The 15371-nt window shown below is 53.8% G+C and overlaps 1 protein-coding gene across 5 annotated transcripts in view; it reads left to right on the top strand.

Annotated features, from left to right (window-relative positions):
* Epha10 (EPH receptor A10) overlaps positions 1–14603 on the top strand; it is a 35868-nt gene extending 21265 nt beyond the window's left edge. For 2 of the 5 annotated variants that reach the window (XM_020173650.2, XM_074080541.1), the window contains 11 exons: positions 1275–1446; positions 4267–4375; positions 8080–8141; positions 8262–8387; positions 9348–9533; positions 9983–10044; positions 10254–10457; positions 10742–10891; positions 11119–11312; positions 11866–12021; positions 12196–14603. In XM_020173650.2, the coding sequence (XP_020029239.1) occupies positions 1275–1446; positions 4267–4375; positions 8080–8141; positions 8262–8387; positions 9348–9533; positions 9983–10044; positions 10254–10457; positions 10742–10891; positions 11119–11312; positions 11866–12021; positions 12196–12289 (1515 nt within the window). In that variant the 3' untranslated portion in view covers positions 12290–14603. Of the gene's footprint in view, positions 1–1274; positions 1447–4266; positions 4376–8079; positions 8142–8261; positions 8388–9347; positions 9534–9982; positions 10045–10253; positions 10458–10741; positions 10892–11118; positions 11313–11865; positions 12022–12195 lie in introns of those variants that run through there. The other 3 variants (XM_074080540.1, XR_012449957.1, XM_074080542.1) reach the window with 3 other exon arrangements.
* The last annotated feature ends 768 nt before the right edge of the window (positions 14604–15371 follow it).

Genomic DNA, 15371 nt, shown 5'->3' on the forward strand with positions numbered 1-15371 from the left:
AAGACATGCGAGACTGCTGAATCAGATCATTGTTTTTGAGTATTAAAAGTCTCTTGTGAGTTTTGAGTGTTCAGGGTGACCTGGAAGGAGGAGGGAGTCCTGAGTCACTGTGGCAGCCTCTAATCTGCCTTCCCTAACCTATCCCACCTAATAGGTCCCGGAAGTTTTCCCCAGACTTTCTGAATGTCATGGCCAAAAAACTGGGGCCACAGTACATCCCCCCGCAGTGTGCTTTGCTAGGGGCTGTGGATGTGGCAGGAGCTCTAATATGGTGTAGGAGGAGCTGAAATGATGGCAGGAGCATCTTAAGGACTGCTATTGGATTCATTGGGGTGGAGCTGGGGGTAGCAGGATGAAGAGCCAGGAGCAAGCCCAAGGGATTGGGAAGGTGTCACCTTCACCCTTCCAAGCTGCAACGCTCACCTATAAAAAGAAATGAGAAGCTGGCACTGGTGGCTTACGCCACCATGTAGTAATCCTAGCTACTTGGGAGGCTGAGATGGGAGGATGGAAGATAAAGGTTCAAGGCCAGCCTGGGCAAATACTTTGAGATATCCCATCTCTAAAATAACCAGAACAAAATGGACTTGAGGTATGGCTCAGGTCGTAGAATGCCTGCTTTGCAAGTGTGAAGCCCTGAGTTCAAACCCCAGTCCCTCCCCCCCACCCCCCCCCAAAAAAAAAAGAGAGAGAAATGCTGACTCCATGGGGCTGTTGAGGATGGGGATAGGGCTTACAGGATCCAACACAGTGGCTGGCAGTGATTAGACCCTTATCAGTGACAGCCAGTGCTGTGCCCTCTATCCAGCAGGGAGCTGGGGCTGAGTCTCTACCCCCTGAATCCAGTTTCCTTATCTGTGAAACAAAAAACCTGAGAGCATGGAAAAGGCTTGTGAGCCAGCCTCAAGGGCAGGGCAGTGCCAGGCTCATTTTCTTGATCTGTCCCCCGCAGCATCAGACCTGCTAGGGCTCTGGCCCAGCTTACCCTGGACTGCTGGGCCCTGATGTCTAACACTCCATCCTCCCTGGGCTGGCATTTCTCTAAGTTTCCCTTAGGCAGAGGCAGGGGGCGGTGCTTTTAGCTGTAGGACCCAGAGTGTGGACTTTGGTGGAGAGAGGTGCTGGGGACCCCCCAGAAGAAACCTCTGTAGTCTCCCACTCAACCTTTGTGCACCAATGGGTGCTTCCCTTGCCTCCCTGCTCCTCTCCTCCATCCTTCTCCCAGGAGAATGGTTCTGGCCCTGGGTCTGACCTCACATCTCAATTCTCTCCAGGGTCAGAGTGAACAGACTTACTCCACAGTGAAGACAGGGGAGCCTGCGGTCACCGTCACCAACCTGAAGCCGGCTACCCGCTACGTCTTCCAGGTCCGGACAGCTTCCCTCGGGCCTTCCTGGGAGACCCAGAGCTTCAGCCCTAGCATTGAAGTACAGACGCCGGGGGAGGGTAAGGAGTGTGCGTGGACAGGACCGGGCCCAGAGAGCCTAGCACGGGGCACAGGCAGGGAAATTAATTGCGTAATTCCCTGATCCAGGGAATTACATGTGCTGTGAAGGGAGTCTGCAGAAGAGTTGAACTACAGCCTAATTAGTTAAGGAATTTGGAACCCCCTGGAGAAGCTCACAGGAAGGGGCTCAGGAACAGTCATAACACCTGTCTAATGTGGTACCTCCCTCCTCAGAGGACATGTCCCATGTCCCATGAAACATCCTGGGCCCACTCTGAGACTCAGCCCTTCCCTGGGAAGAGCTTAGACTTTCAGGGCCACCTGTTGCTGTATCTGCTAGATCCTTCTTCCTGTTCTTTCTCTCTGCCCTGATAGAGACCCGCCATGGGGCATGTCCTTTTCCCCAGCCGGCTTAGTGTGTGAAGCCAACCTCACTGAAGGGTAGAGGACATGAAGGGGGTTAGACTGCAGCAATCAACTAAACAAAGTGAGCTTTGCTCACTGTGTGTGAACTATATCTCAGTAAAGCTCTTATTAAAAAAAACAAAAACAAAAGCTGAACATCAGACTTCCTGATCTTAAAATAGCTCTGACTTCTCCATGGTGTCATGTGCTCCCCTCTGCTTTTCACTTCCCTTTCCATTGCCTCTTCCTCCCACCCACCCCCAAACTCCGTTTCGCAGAGCAGTTTGGCTCCGCTTTTGTTGTTCTGCCTGCTGCTCACCCAGCCCTCAGGATCTCACCTCTATCTACCCTGAGCAGTGCATGAAAGTATTTTCCTGAACAAAGGCAGTTCCCCCTAAGAGGCATTCTGGCACCAGCTGTCAAGATAATAATTCTTTCCAACCGGCTACATGACTCTAATCCAAGATAGGGAGAGCTATGAGCCCAAAGGGAGGTGAAGATAAAATGTTGAGGGAGCCTAGGTTCCAGGAAGGAAGACAGTACTTCTTGCTTGAATGCCTGTCTGTGCCAGACCATGGCCAGGTGCTGGACAGAGGAGATTAGAGCTGAGTCTTGAAGGCTAGGGGACATTTGAACAAGTGGAGATGGGCAGGGTGGGCTCTTGGGTAGAGGAAGCCATCTGAGCAAAGGCTCATAGGTGTGGCTGGAGTAGGTGTGGCTGGAGTGAGTGTGTTAGGGCAGGAGCTGGGCTGTCGATGGGAAGGGCTGGTGATTTCCATTCATTTGGTGTCCCTCTGTTTAGAAGCCTCTCAGATCCCAGCCTCTCTTGCTATGGGCCTGGCTACAGGGCAATGACTCTCACATCTGTTGAACAATTTTTCTAATGAGCTGTGACCCAAAATTAAGATCTTGATTAAGGATTGTGCATCACAACTGTTAGGTTCCTTCCTTCCTCCCTCCCTTCCCTTCTTTTCTGTGTAACAGCAGTTCAGCGGCTGACAACAGCAAGCATGTGTTATTGCGGTTTCTGGGGTCAGGAACATGGGTGCCACCTAACCAGGCCTTGGGTCTTTCCTGAGGCTGCATGGTGGAACCCTGGGACTGAGGTCATCTCATGGCTTCTTATAGCTCTTGCTGGAGGCACGCTGCTCCTTGCCCCAGCGGCCTTTCAATAGATCTGCTCTGCATAGCACTGGATTCTTTCAGACTGTAAACCAAGGAGGGATGGGAGGGCATCCAAAACAGGAGTCACAGTGGCTTGTCACTTGACCTTGGAAAGGGCATCTTGTCACTTTTGCTGTATTCCTTTCATCAGAAGTGAATCACTAGGTCCACTTGTCCTCAAGGCAAATGAGGACCAGGTGGGGATGTCTGAAGGACCATCCTAGAGCTTGCCTATCACTGTCATCTTTGAATCTTTCTCCATTTCTGTATTCACATGGATGCCTCATTTTGAACATTGTGGCATCTCCACTGCCACTGGCCAGCCCCGGGTCCTGTTTACTCTGGAACCCTGGGCTCTGAAATGCCCACTTTGCCCCTTGCTTTCTTTGCCCCTAGAGAGCCTTCTCTCCTTCTGAACCTTGTTATTTGTTTTTTGGCATCCAAAAGGCAGCTGTCTGGATCTTGCCTCATGTCTCAGGCTCTTAGTCCCTGACCACTCATCCATGCCTTCTCAGCCCTAAAGGTTATCTGGTGAGAAATACTCCCAGCTCTGCCAGCCTGCCTCCCTTCTCTGCTGGTCTCTAGGCTTGGGCCCTCCTCCTGCCCCACACCGATGCTATCTGCAGGCTGGACTTTCTCAGTCTCAGTTCAGTCTTCAGGGCCACTCAGCATTTTCCCTGTTTTTAACTGTTACTCCAGACCTTCTTTCTTTCAAGCACCTCCCCTCTGTGCTCAGTCCCAACTCAGCAGGTGGCCTTGTGGCCCCCAGTGACCCTCAGGACAATGTTCCTACTCCTTAGCCTTCATTCAAGGACTCCAGGTTCTGTCTCCCAGTTTCCTCCATCCCTTACCCTTCAGTTTCTATCCTGCTGCTTTCTGCCTCCATGTAGCCTATTACTCAGTCATGTTTGGAATGCATCCTCAAGCCCTTTCAAGTCTTCCAGGTCAATTCAGAGGACCCCTCTTTTGTGAAGCTTCCTGGTTGGCTTTAGGAAGGAAGTATTGGGCCTCTGCTTACCTCTGCTCATTTTTCTGCTTCTTTTTTCATTCTAGAGATAAGTTTTCCATTTTTTTCTGTCTCCCAGCCTGGATCTGTGCAGTTCTCGAGGACAGAGACTTTGCCTCCTTCACATGTTGGATGGGTGGGTGGGCAGATGGATGGATGGATGGATGGATCAACTGATCTTCCTATGGGTTGAGGGCAGGAGTGTGGTCCTCTGCCTGCCTTATCCTCCTGCTTTTCCTCCCAGCTGCCTCAGGGTCTAGGGACCAGAGCCCTGCAGTCGTCATCACTGTGGTGACCATCTCAGCTCTCCTTGTCCTGGGCTCCGTGATGAGTGTGCTGGCCATTTGGAGGAGGTAGGTTGCTGGTCCCAGACTGGGTGACCCTTAGTGGGACACGAACATGTGCTCACAGGCACCTATATCTACATTTGCCTTGCACACATCAGATTTGCACATGCAAGCACATTGCTGCAGAGATACTGTGCAGACAGTCCAGCCCCTCCCCCATGCACTGCTCTTGCGGCAGACGGCACTGCAGCTAGCTCAGCCACTCTGGGATAAGGGGATTTAGCTCCTTAACTCATTAAATGTCAGAAGGCATCACTGAGGATGGAATCAAGCTCCAGCTGCTTCAGTGTGATTAGGATTCTCCTGAGGCACTACCGGGCCCCCAGCCCCGCCCTCAAGGGAGCTGGAGGCCCTTGAATGCAAGCAAAGAGAAGAAAGGCTGTGTGTGTGTGTGTGTGTGTGTGTGTGTGTGTGACTCATAAGCCCAAGCCCCCCCCACCTCAGCAGAATGAAGCTTGCAAGAAAGCAAGCAGAGAAGAGGTGGGGGAGATGTAGCGCTCAAGCATAGGTATAGTTGAGAGAAGATTCCAGTCCTTTGGCATGCAGCAAAAGCCTCCACAGCATATATCCCCCTTCCCCAGAGCCACACTCTGCTACATGCAGAGTGCCCATGCTGGCTGGGGCTGCAGCCCGCAGACAGGAGAGGGTGGAGAATTTGTCTGCAGTGGGCTGGAGTGGGGGAGTAGAGAAGAAATGGGCTAGCCAGGGAGCCACATCTCAGAACAGCTCAACCTCCAGCCCACAGGCTGGAGGGACAGTGAGCACTGGCTATTTGTGTGGCCTTGACTGAGGCACTGACAGTGAGGAGCCATTTCTGCTTATACCAGGTGAGTCAGGAAGGCAGGACAAGAGCAGGGAGCTCCTTCCTCATGATGTTGGACTTGCTGGAGAAGCATGGATGAGCAGGTGCTGAGAGCATCTCGCCCTGATTTTAGTGTAGGGGTTCTGGAGGCAGGAGGAGAGGAGAGAAGTGAGCAAAGAGTGTCTCTTATAGGCAGAGGCTCTGCAACACGGGAGCAGCTGCCCAGGAGTGCTGCAGAGACAGCTTCAGTGTGCCAGTGGTGGACCTCCAGCCTTGCTCCTAGTCAAGCTGGCATTGGGTGGGGAGAGCTGGCTGGGCCTGGTGCTGAGGGCAGCATTCCCAACCTTGCAGAGTCTGACATCTCCCACAGGGTCTCGCTGTACCCACCCTGCACCAGCATTCCCTGTCCAGTCCATCCTGGCAATCCATTTCCCACTGGAGGGCCTGGTCCTGTCTTAACCCCGAGCTTCTCAGCCTCCATTGTGTGGCTTTCTCTAACCATGCACTCTCTGTCACTCCTGCATCCGCTCAGCCTTCCCCTTCATCTCTACCCATCTCTTCCAGATGTTCCTTCCCATGCATGGAAGTCCAGCTGGTCACCACCCTGGCTTCAGTAGCCATTGGATGGCCTATCCCATCCCTTTCCTCTTGGTTCTTTGACCTTTTTTTTTTTTTTTTTTTTTTTGTGATACTAGGGTTTGAACTCAGGTTGTCATGCTTGCTAGGTAGGTGCACTACTGCTTGAGCTACTCTGCCAGTCCTCTTTAGTTCTTTATTCCCAAGGACTTTCTGTTCTCTCTGACCTAGCCTTATGGCCATCCTTTCACACTGTCCCACACCAAGTACGTAATCTCCTTCTTTGGGCCTGCAAAGGCCCTGTCTTTGCAGCTACTCTCTCAACAGCTACTCAGTTACCCTGTTCTTTAGCCTCATTATTGGCTCCTCAATTTATCACCACCAAACCTGCAAACCTGCCTGCCTCCCCTCCTTTGCTCTAGAGGAGGAGCCTTCCTCCTAGCCAGGATCAGTCCTTCTTTGGAGGGTGGAGCCCCCACTTCTTACCATCTCAGGAATCCGTTATTACTTATAACACTTTCTTTCCCCCCTCATAAGAACAAACATGTATTGAGGCATAGTAACTGTGTTAGTCAGCTTTCTGTTGCTGTGACAAAATATCTGAGGTAATCAACTTATAAGGAGTAAAGGTTTATCTTGGCTCAGAAGTTCAGAGGTTTCAGCCCTGGTTCCTAGGTCTTTGGACCTGTGGTAGCACAGCACATCATGGTGGGAATGTGTAGCAGAGGAAGCTGCTCACCTTGTGGCAGCTGGGAAGCAGAGACAGATGGGAAGGGGCTGGGGTCCCACTATCCCCTTCAAAGGACGCCCCCAGTGACTTAACTGGGCTCCATCTCCTAAAGGTCCCACCACTTTCAAATGGCACCATGGGCTGGGGACCGTCTTTAGTTCATGGGCCTTTGGGGACACTCAAGATCCACACTGTAATAGTGAGCTCTGCGATGTGCTATCAGGTCATGCTGTCTTTATCCTAAATTTATTTAGGAGGAAAACTGGGTCACCCCCTTCCATAGGCACTAAGTGGAGGAGCTGGGAAGCAAGTGTGCAGTCAGACTCCAGAGCCTGAGAGCCAGCCTCCTTCCATGCCTTTCTATCCTCTCCATCCAGACCTGCTCCCACCTCTCTTTGGAAAACTCCTCCCTGCCCTTTTCCTCCCTGTATCCCCTCCTACGCCACCTCCATGTTCTCCTTCCCTGACTCCTGTGATATCCTCAACCCCAGTTTCCCTTCTGCTTGTGTCTACTTTTGTGTCTTCCTCCTCTCCTATCAAACCTCTAATAGCTCCCAGTTCCCAGCCCCTCCTTTCAGGCTCCCTGCTTTCCCTGGGCAAAGTTCATGACCCTCAAGTTTGTATGTTCAGAGCACAGCCAACCCCCTTCTCACCCATCTTCCCCGTGCCTCCCACTGCCCATGAGTTCACATGTCCATATGTGAACATTCATTTCCCATGACCTGCTGGGAAGCTTCCTTTCTCTTTCTGCCTTCAGCAATCTCCAAGCCCTCTGGCCCCCGGTCACCTTCTGTCTCTTGAGTTCTCTCATCTCTGTATGTGGCATGGTCACCCCGTAGCATAAGCCACTGCTGCCACCTGTGGGAACCACAGGGCAGCCTCCATTCAGTAGCTGGGATGATCTCTCTCAATTGCAAATTGAATCTTAGCACTGCCCTGCTCAAGGCCCCCAGGGGCTCTCCTCTGCTCCCAGAATAAAAGCCAGGATCTTTATCCAGGTCTGCAAGGTCCTGTCTCCTGGGGCCCAGATGCCAGCTTGTGGCTCTTTTGTGCCTCTGTCCTTTGGTTCATAGCTGCCTCTGTCTCAGGAAGTCATTCTGAATGGTCCTGGATTAGGACCAGTGTGGAGGACTGTTGTTCTGTTGTGGGTCTACACAGTGCATCACTCTTTTTGTTTGGACCCGTGAGTTTGTTGTCCTGAGAGCAGGGTCAGCCTGTCTTATCTATGTTCTTTCACCAATTACAGGTAGGGGGCGGGCTGGGGCTTCCAGTCAGGGATGTGGATTTGGGGCTTCTGGAGTTGCAAGCATTTTCGTTGCATCTCGGAATGGGAATACTAGGAATGCTGGTGGGACTGAATGGTGTCAGGCAAGTGCTATGGGGAGGAGCTGAACTTCAGGAGGGAATGGGGAGGAGGGGGAACGAGCAGAGAGAGGGAGAGAGAAAGGAAAGAAAGGGCAAAGTTTTCAGGCCCGCAGGCAGGCCCTCCCCAGGGCAGGCTTTGCCTTTTTGAAGGGAGCAGGGGGTGCTGGCTGCTCTGGCGCTGGTGAAGTGGGAAGGCTGGGGTGGCGTGGTGAAAGGATGACTCTGCGCACCCCGCAGACCCTGCAGCTATGGCAAAAGAGGTGGGGATGCCCAAGACGAAGAGGAGCTGTACTTCCACTGTGAGTTGTCCGGGCCCACCTCTCCTCAGCCCCTTCCTCGTTGCCATCGCACACCACCCTCCCACGCTAGCGATGGAGGCCCCTTTCCTCAGGGCCATCTTTCTCTCCCTGGGTTCTCAGTCAAAGTCCCCACACGTCGCACGTTCCTGGACCCCCAGAGCTGCGGGGACCCTCTGCAGGCTGTACATCTATTCGCCAAGGAGTTGGATGTGAAAAGTGTCACGCTTGAAAGGAGCCTGGGAGCAGGCAAGTCGGGTATCTGGAAGCCTGGCCCATCAGTGAGCTCCGCCCACTCAAGAAGTCCCGCCCGTCGCCCCGCCCACTGCAGATGCCCCACCTCCATTCTATCCCTAGACCTTTCCTCAGCCAGCTTTCTAGTCCTCATCCCGTGTGTGTGTGGGGGGGGGCGGGGGGCCAGCTGCGTACTGACCTCAACCTCTACTCATGAAGTTTCTAGCTCACCGGATGACTCTGGCTCTGCTTTCCTGTCCTCTCTGGTTCCCATGGTCACTCTGAACCAAGACCTGACCTTTCAGGCTCTTTCTGGGTTTCCCTTCTGCAGACGGCCCCTGGGAGTTTAGACCCAGGCCTTTGTGGGGCAGTGGGGAAGGCCCTTCCCAAGGTGGGTGACAAGACACTTGAGTTCTAGTCCTGGCTTGGCGTTGGATGAGCTACATGACCAGGGGCATGTCGTGTTCTCCCCTGAGCCTCAGTTTCTCATCTATAAAGTGGACATGACATCTGCCCCATAAGGAGCTGATGTGGGAACTTCCCAGCACTCAGCATGGGTCCTCTAAGTGCTGGCTCTCTAAGGGTCAGTCTCCTTCCTGCCTGCCCTTCTGTCCATCGCATGCCTTTAGCTCCCTGTGTGTAGAGGCCTGATATTCTCCACTCCACTGTTGCCACACTTGGCTGAAAGGGGCAGATAGATGTCATTGTCATCTGTCCTGGGTCATGCTGGGTTGAATGGCCTTTGATGGCTGGGAAAGTACTCTTTGAAGCTTCACAAAGAAGGAAAGTAAGACCAAGAGGGAGAGAGATAAGAAATCCAAGGTCCCACCGCCAGTGCTCAGGTTACTGGGAGCTGAACTCTGGAGTTCTGCACAGCAGGCCTGTGATACAGAGCCACTCTCTCCTCTGCTCAGCCTGCCCTGCCAGCTGGACCAAATCCTTCAGGGGGTTTGCTGAGGTGCTCTTTCCTCACAGGGCGGTTTGGGGACCTCTGCTGCGGCTGCCTGCAGCTGCCTGGCCGCCAAGAGCTCCTTGTGGCTGTGCACACTCTGAGGGATGGCTGTACCGACTCACAGAGGCTCAGTTTCTTGGCTGAGGCCCTTACCCTGGGCCAGTTTGATCATGGTCACATCGTGCGACTGGAGGGTGTTGTCACCAGAGGTAGACCCTGTGCTCCACTTCCCACTACCCAACCACAGGGTGGGGGTGGAAATGATGGGTGGCAGTCTCTAGGCCCTCTCTCAGACGTGGAAGGAGCACAGATAGGACCTTAGCTCATTTTCACTGACTCAGGTGGCCCCTCTGCTGTAGTGGCCACTGGCCCAGAATGACCTGACTTATAGGGACACTTGGGGGGTGGATCACTTTGCACTCAGGTGATCTTTTTTAGGTAACTTGTTGCAGCTCCTGACCTTAGCCTCTGTCCCTTCACAGACACTTCCTCTTTTGTTCCTCAATGCAGGGGATGCTGGGTGGGGGCAGAAATGTGGCAAGATTAGGAGCTTGGTTTTGGTTCTGGCTATCTTGGCTGAGCCTGGGTCCCATGGTGGGGAAGGGGTAATGTGTGTGCGTACAGGGTGGAGCAGCATGTATTCCTCATCCTGACCCAGGAAGCCCCTTGATGATTGTCACTGAGTACATGAGCCACGGGGCCCTGGACGGCTTCCTCAGGGTGAGTTGGCCTGGGCCCCAGGGGGTACTGCAGACCATGCTATTCTTGGTCTTTCACTTTTTCTCTTTGGTGGGGCTTGGAATTGACATGATTCCCACTGTCCAGGCTGACCTGGCAGTCACAGGGGAAACTGAAGCCCAGAGAGGACTAAGTGACTTCCCAGGGGAGCCAAGTGTGCAGCCCTGGCTTCAGTCTTCCCCCTCCCACAGCATCATGAGGGCCAGTTAGTGGCTGGGCAGCTGATGGGGTTGCTGCCGGGGCTGGCATCAGCCATGAAGTATCTGTCGGAGATGGGCTACGTTCACCGGGGCCTGGCAGCTCGCCGTGTGCTGGTTGGCAGCAGCCTCATCTGTAAGATCTCTGGCTTTGGGCGTGGTCCCCGGGACAGAGCAGAGGCTGTCTACACCACCATGGTGAGGGCTCCCTTCTCCCAATCTAGCCTGCTGTTCTTTCTGTTGGCCTTCCAGCTGTCATGTGGCTCCTCCTCCCCACCTGTGCCCCTCCCTGTTGTTAGGGTCTTTCCCCTACCTGCCCCTCAACCCAGATGGTCCCTAGGAAATGCCAGTGGGCACATTCTGTGGTCAGCTTGGGTATTTCCCCAGGGGTGAATTGGGAGTGGGGTTGCCTGGGAGAAACCCCAGATGTGAATATGGGGTGACTCAGTTCTTTCCTGCCCTGACCTGTCTGCCTTTCACAGAGTGGGCGGAGCCCAGCACTCTGGGCTGCCCCTGAGACGCTTCAGTTTGGCCACTTCAGCTCTGCCAGTGATGTGTGGAGCTTTGGTGTCGTCATGTGGGAGGTGATGGCTTTTGGGGAGCGGCCCTACTGGGACATGTCTGGCCAAGATGTGAGTAAACAGTAGCTCTCCTTGACTTCTTACCTTACCCTCTGACCTCAGACTTCAGCTTCCTGACCTCGGCCCATCAACTCTTGACCTAGCTTCACGTCCCTCTTCTGTTTGCTTCCCATCCTGCCTGATCACTGAGACTTCCTTGGGTTGTGTATGTGTGTCTGTGCATGCATGTGTCAGGGGCATCTGAAGCCTCCTGTCTGCTCCCCATCCCTGTGGCTCAGGTGATCAAGGCTGTGGAAGATGGTTTCCGGCTGCCACCCCCTAGAAACTGTCCCTCCCCACTGCATCGACTGATGCTTGACTGCTGGCAGAAAGACCCAAGTGAGCGGCCCAGGTTCTCCCAGATCCACAGCACCCTGAGCAAGATGGGACAGGACCCAGAACCCTCGAAGAGTGCCGTGACCACCTGTCCCAGGTACATGTTCCTTGATCTCACCTGTCTATATGTGACTGTTACCCCAGTGTCCCAGGTACAACCATCCCACCTGTCCAGGTGTGACTGCTCAGCTACTTTTCTGGACAGACCTAACCTGCCTCTGGCATATCTCACCTTGCAGTCATCTTTGTCTTGGATTTTGCCTTATATATCCGGGGTACAATGACCATAGACTGGATGAATATATTTATGGTAGACCCAACAAATTTGCAGTTCCAATAAATAAAATAAGTGAAATTAACATTAGTTGTTCTAAATATGCATCACCTGCCATACCTGTCTTAGGTATGTCTGGCCTTAGACTGTTCCAGATACTCCCAGTGTCTTTGACTGGCTCAGCTCTCCACATGCTGAGTGTCCTAACCTTGTTTCCTCTGGGACTTTGTAGTGTCCCATGTGAGCCAGGCCTAGCCCTGGGGCTTGGTTGCCCTCCGTGTCCCCTTGTCCTTTCTCACAGCCTCTCCTTACAAGAGTGACCAGGCTGGACACTGGATCCTGGCTGTTGGCTGACTACAGCTCCTTTGCTCCCTAGGCCTCCCACACCCCTGGCGGACCGTGCCTTCTCCACCTTCCCCTCCTTTGGCTCCGTGGGTGCCTGGCTGGAGGCCCTGGACCTGTGCCGCTACAAGGACAGCTTCACTGCAGCTGGCTATGGGACCCTGGAGGTCGTGGCCGAGATGACTGTCCAGTGAGTCTGAGGAGCCAGGGCCAAGGCTGGGACTCAGGGAACCTAGAAGCCTGGCTCCTGCCTCAATGGGAAGTCCTGCCCTGTCCAGAGAAGGGGAAGGAGAGATGAGAGCCTCTGTGGGAGGAGCCAAAGAGAGGGCTGGGCCAGCTAGGTCTGACCAGCTCCTTGTTGCAGGGACCTGGTGAGCCTGGGCATCTCCTCTGCGGAACATAGAGAGGCCCTCCTGAGCGGGATCAGCGCCCTGCAGGGCCAGGGAGTGCAGGTGTGAGGCCTTCATTCTGCCATGGCAGGACCTATCCCTGCCCAAGAACCCTGCAGCTGTGCTCCACCTAGGGCAGGGTGGAGGGCACTTGCTTTCTCCTCTTGGGCCCAGAGTTGGTTTGGGGTCAGGGGGGTCCCCCACATTTCATTTTCCCCTCTGGACACCTTGCTGACCTAATGCCCCAGGAAAAGAGGTTCCATTCTCTGGAGAGGACCCCCCAAGATCACAGCAGGAGGAAATTCAGGGTCTCAGGGATTGAGCTGGGCAATGATGGGGAGGAAAGACAGGTTTTAATTGCCCTGGCTCATGCCCCCTCTCTTCCACACCCAGTGGCCTACTCAGTGGATATCCCCTTTTCCTACAGACCCAATGGCCAGTTAGATGTCGTGGGTCCCTGAAGGACACCGTTTGTCCTGGCAGTGACCACAGCTGCCTGGCAGTCTGGGCATGGAAGGCTGGGTCAGAGGGCCAGAGCCCCTAGCTCCTTGAGCCTTGGCTGGGGTCTATCTGGACACTAGCCTTGACACTATCTTCTGACACTAGGCAGACAGAAGTGGTGCTGAGCTCAAGGGCTGAACTCCAAGACCAAGACTCAGGGGCTTGCTTGTTCCCTGCCTTGGGCTGAGGGTTCAGGGTGAGGGCTAGGGTTCTGGATGGGCCACACAAGATCATGGGGCTTAGGGAGCCCCCCATTTGCATTCCTTTTGTGAACCTACTCAGAAGAGCATGAGGAGATCTGTTTTCTCTATGGGGACCCAAGAGCCTTGCTTCCTAGCCTGGGGAGTGATGAAGAGGACACTCAGAAAGATACTCTCTGACAGGCAGTCTAGCCCCTACTGCCCAAGAATCCAGGGGAAAACCAAGCCTGTGGGACTCAGAGCCAGAGCTGCAGTCAGACCCCAGTTGAGGGAACGCTCTGGAGAGTCCATGACCATCCCTTGTGGCACCAACACTGTTTGGGGAAGCCCAGGGGATACTCCAAAGTGACTCCTCTGGCCAGCTGTGTCCTGAGCACTGCGCAGCCTCATGGATGCCTCCTTCCTCTGCTTCTGCAGAGATCTGGCAGGAGTGGTCATGCTGAGATGATTCCAGAGGTCCTAATCTGGGAAGGACCCCAGCACTCATGGTGATCATGAGGCCAGGACTGCTGTAGGAGGGCAGGCAGGCTGCTGGGTCCGGACAGGGCCACAGGAGTCCACACCACTCCTGACAGTACCTGTTCTGGGTAGATGGGATGGGCTGGGAAAGAGAAGAAGGGGTAGAGAGGTGAAAGAGACTCGGAACCTGCCATTGGAGAGCTCAGACTCTGTGGGGAGATGAACTCAGGTGCCAAGAATTAACACAGGGTGCCTTCAGCCTAGGAGCCCTTGGGGTCAGGAGGAGGCTGGGCTTGAGGGACAGATGGACTCTCTTAATGTGTGTGTATTCAGGGGTGTCCAGAAAGGGTTCTTGGCTGAAGTGTAAGTTGAACAGGGCCTTCAGGTCGGGAGTATTCTTTCCCTGGGGGTTGTGTAGAGTTTTCAGTGGGCCAAGGTGGCTTAGAACAAGAGGAATCCAAGCATGGGCAAGCTGAGACAGAGCCCGGGGGGCTAGAAGGTGCAGGGCATCTCTGGGGAGCACCCCATGAGGTATGGTGAATTCTAGTAGTGCCTTTGGCTTTACCCTGCCAGCAGTTCCTCCCTCCTTGGAGACTCCCTATTCCTGGCTCCCCACTTCCCTGAGCACCTGCTCCAGCTGAGTGACTTTGGGAGTCCTGGGGCAGACTAAAATATTGCTTCCACCTTTGGCAGGGTTGAGGGGTCCCTACCAGGCACCCTCCAGGCTCTTCCTTCACCATCCCCTCCAGGAAAGCCTACACCAGCACCCAGGGGTCATGGGAACCAGTGCCCTATCTTGGGTGGTGGGAACTTCATCCCCATCTCCAGCTGCATCAATCATTCTTTTACAGTAAAAGTCCTCCCTGCCCCTAGCTGTTCTGCGGAGGGGCCCTGGCTGTGCTGGCAGGACTTCGGTGTCCAGGGTAGATCTCCAGTGAGGAGTGAGGTCTCAGAATCCTGATGGGTCCCAGGCCTCAGTCCTCCACAGCTGCTGGCATGATGCAGGCCAGTGGGTCTCGGGGAGCCCTCCACAGATCTATTTTTATATGGAACTTGCTCACTAGATAGAGAGGTGGCCTGCAATCCCCACAACCCCTGTCTGAGCCACCTAGGGAGGGAGGGGCCGGCTGGGGAGGTGGTTCCTTTGAGTAATTCTGGAGATGTTTTATATTTCTTGGGCTCTATATGCAGGACAATTTAATAAAAACGTGTCTGTGATCTGGTGCCTCTGAGTGGCCGTGGTTTAGCATTGAATACCCTGTGGGTGAGGGTTTCTGCATCCCTCCCAGGCATGTCTCAGATCCATCTGTGTAGAGGTGAATCAGACCCTGATTTGATTGTGCTGTGAAAAAATGCCATGATCTAATGGGGACACATTAAGGGAACATGATGGAACAGTGTGGCAAGGAGCAGGGGACACTGGGTGCCATGGGGCTGTCACCTGGTCTTTAGAGCAGTAAACCCCAAGGTGTTGACCTTCCTGGGACCATATATATTGCAGGAGCAGGAAATGAGTTGCATTTTGGACACGCATTTGAGATGGGTGTGGAATGTGCAGCAGAGATTTCTTGGATGCAGGTGGACATCTGGATCTAGAACTTGAGCACAGATGTGGGCTAGTGACAGCTTTGGAGCTATCGATACACAGGCTGAGGGTTAAAGTCATGGTAAAAAGGTCACCTGGCCAGCACATGGTGAAGAGGGAGTGCCACAAAAACTTCAACATTAGGGGGCAGCTGGAGCAGCACAGGAGCCAGAATGCAAGCAGCAGTGGAAGGTAGAAGTCAGGAAGGGGTCATGCCACATGGCTCAAGGAAGTGTGAGTTTTGGTGTTAAATACAGAGAAACCATGGCGGAAGAGGGGTGGTTAGTCTGGATGTTTTCAGTGACCTTTGCTAGGGTTACGTAGTACCCAAAGGCTGGACGGCTTACTGAACAGGTGTTTGTTGTCTCACAGCTCTGGGGCTGGAAGTCCAAGATCAAAGTGTCTG

Source organism: Castor canadensis, chromosome 7 (assembly GCF_047511655.1).
Source record: "Castor canadensis chromosome 7, mCasCan1.hap1v2, whole genome shotgun sequence".
In the NCBI taxonomy this organism is placed as follows: domain Eukaryota; kingdom Metazoa; phylum Chordata; class Mammalia; order Rodentia; family Castoridae; genus Castor; species Castor canadensis.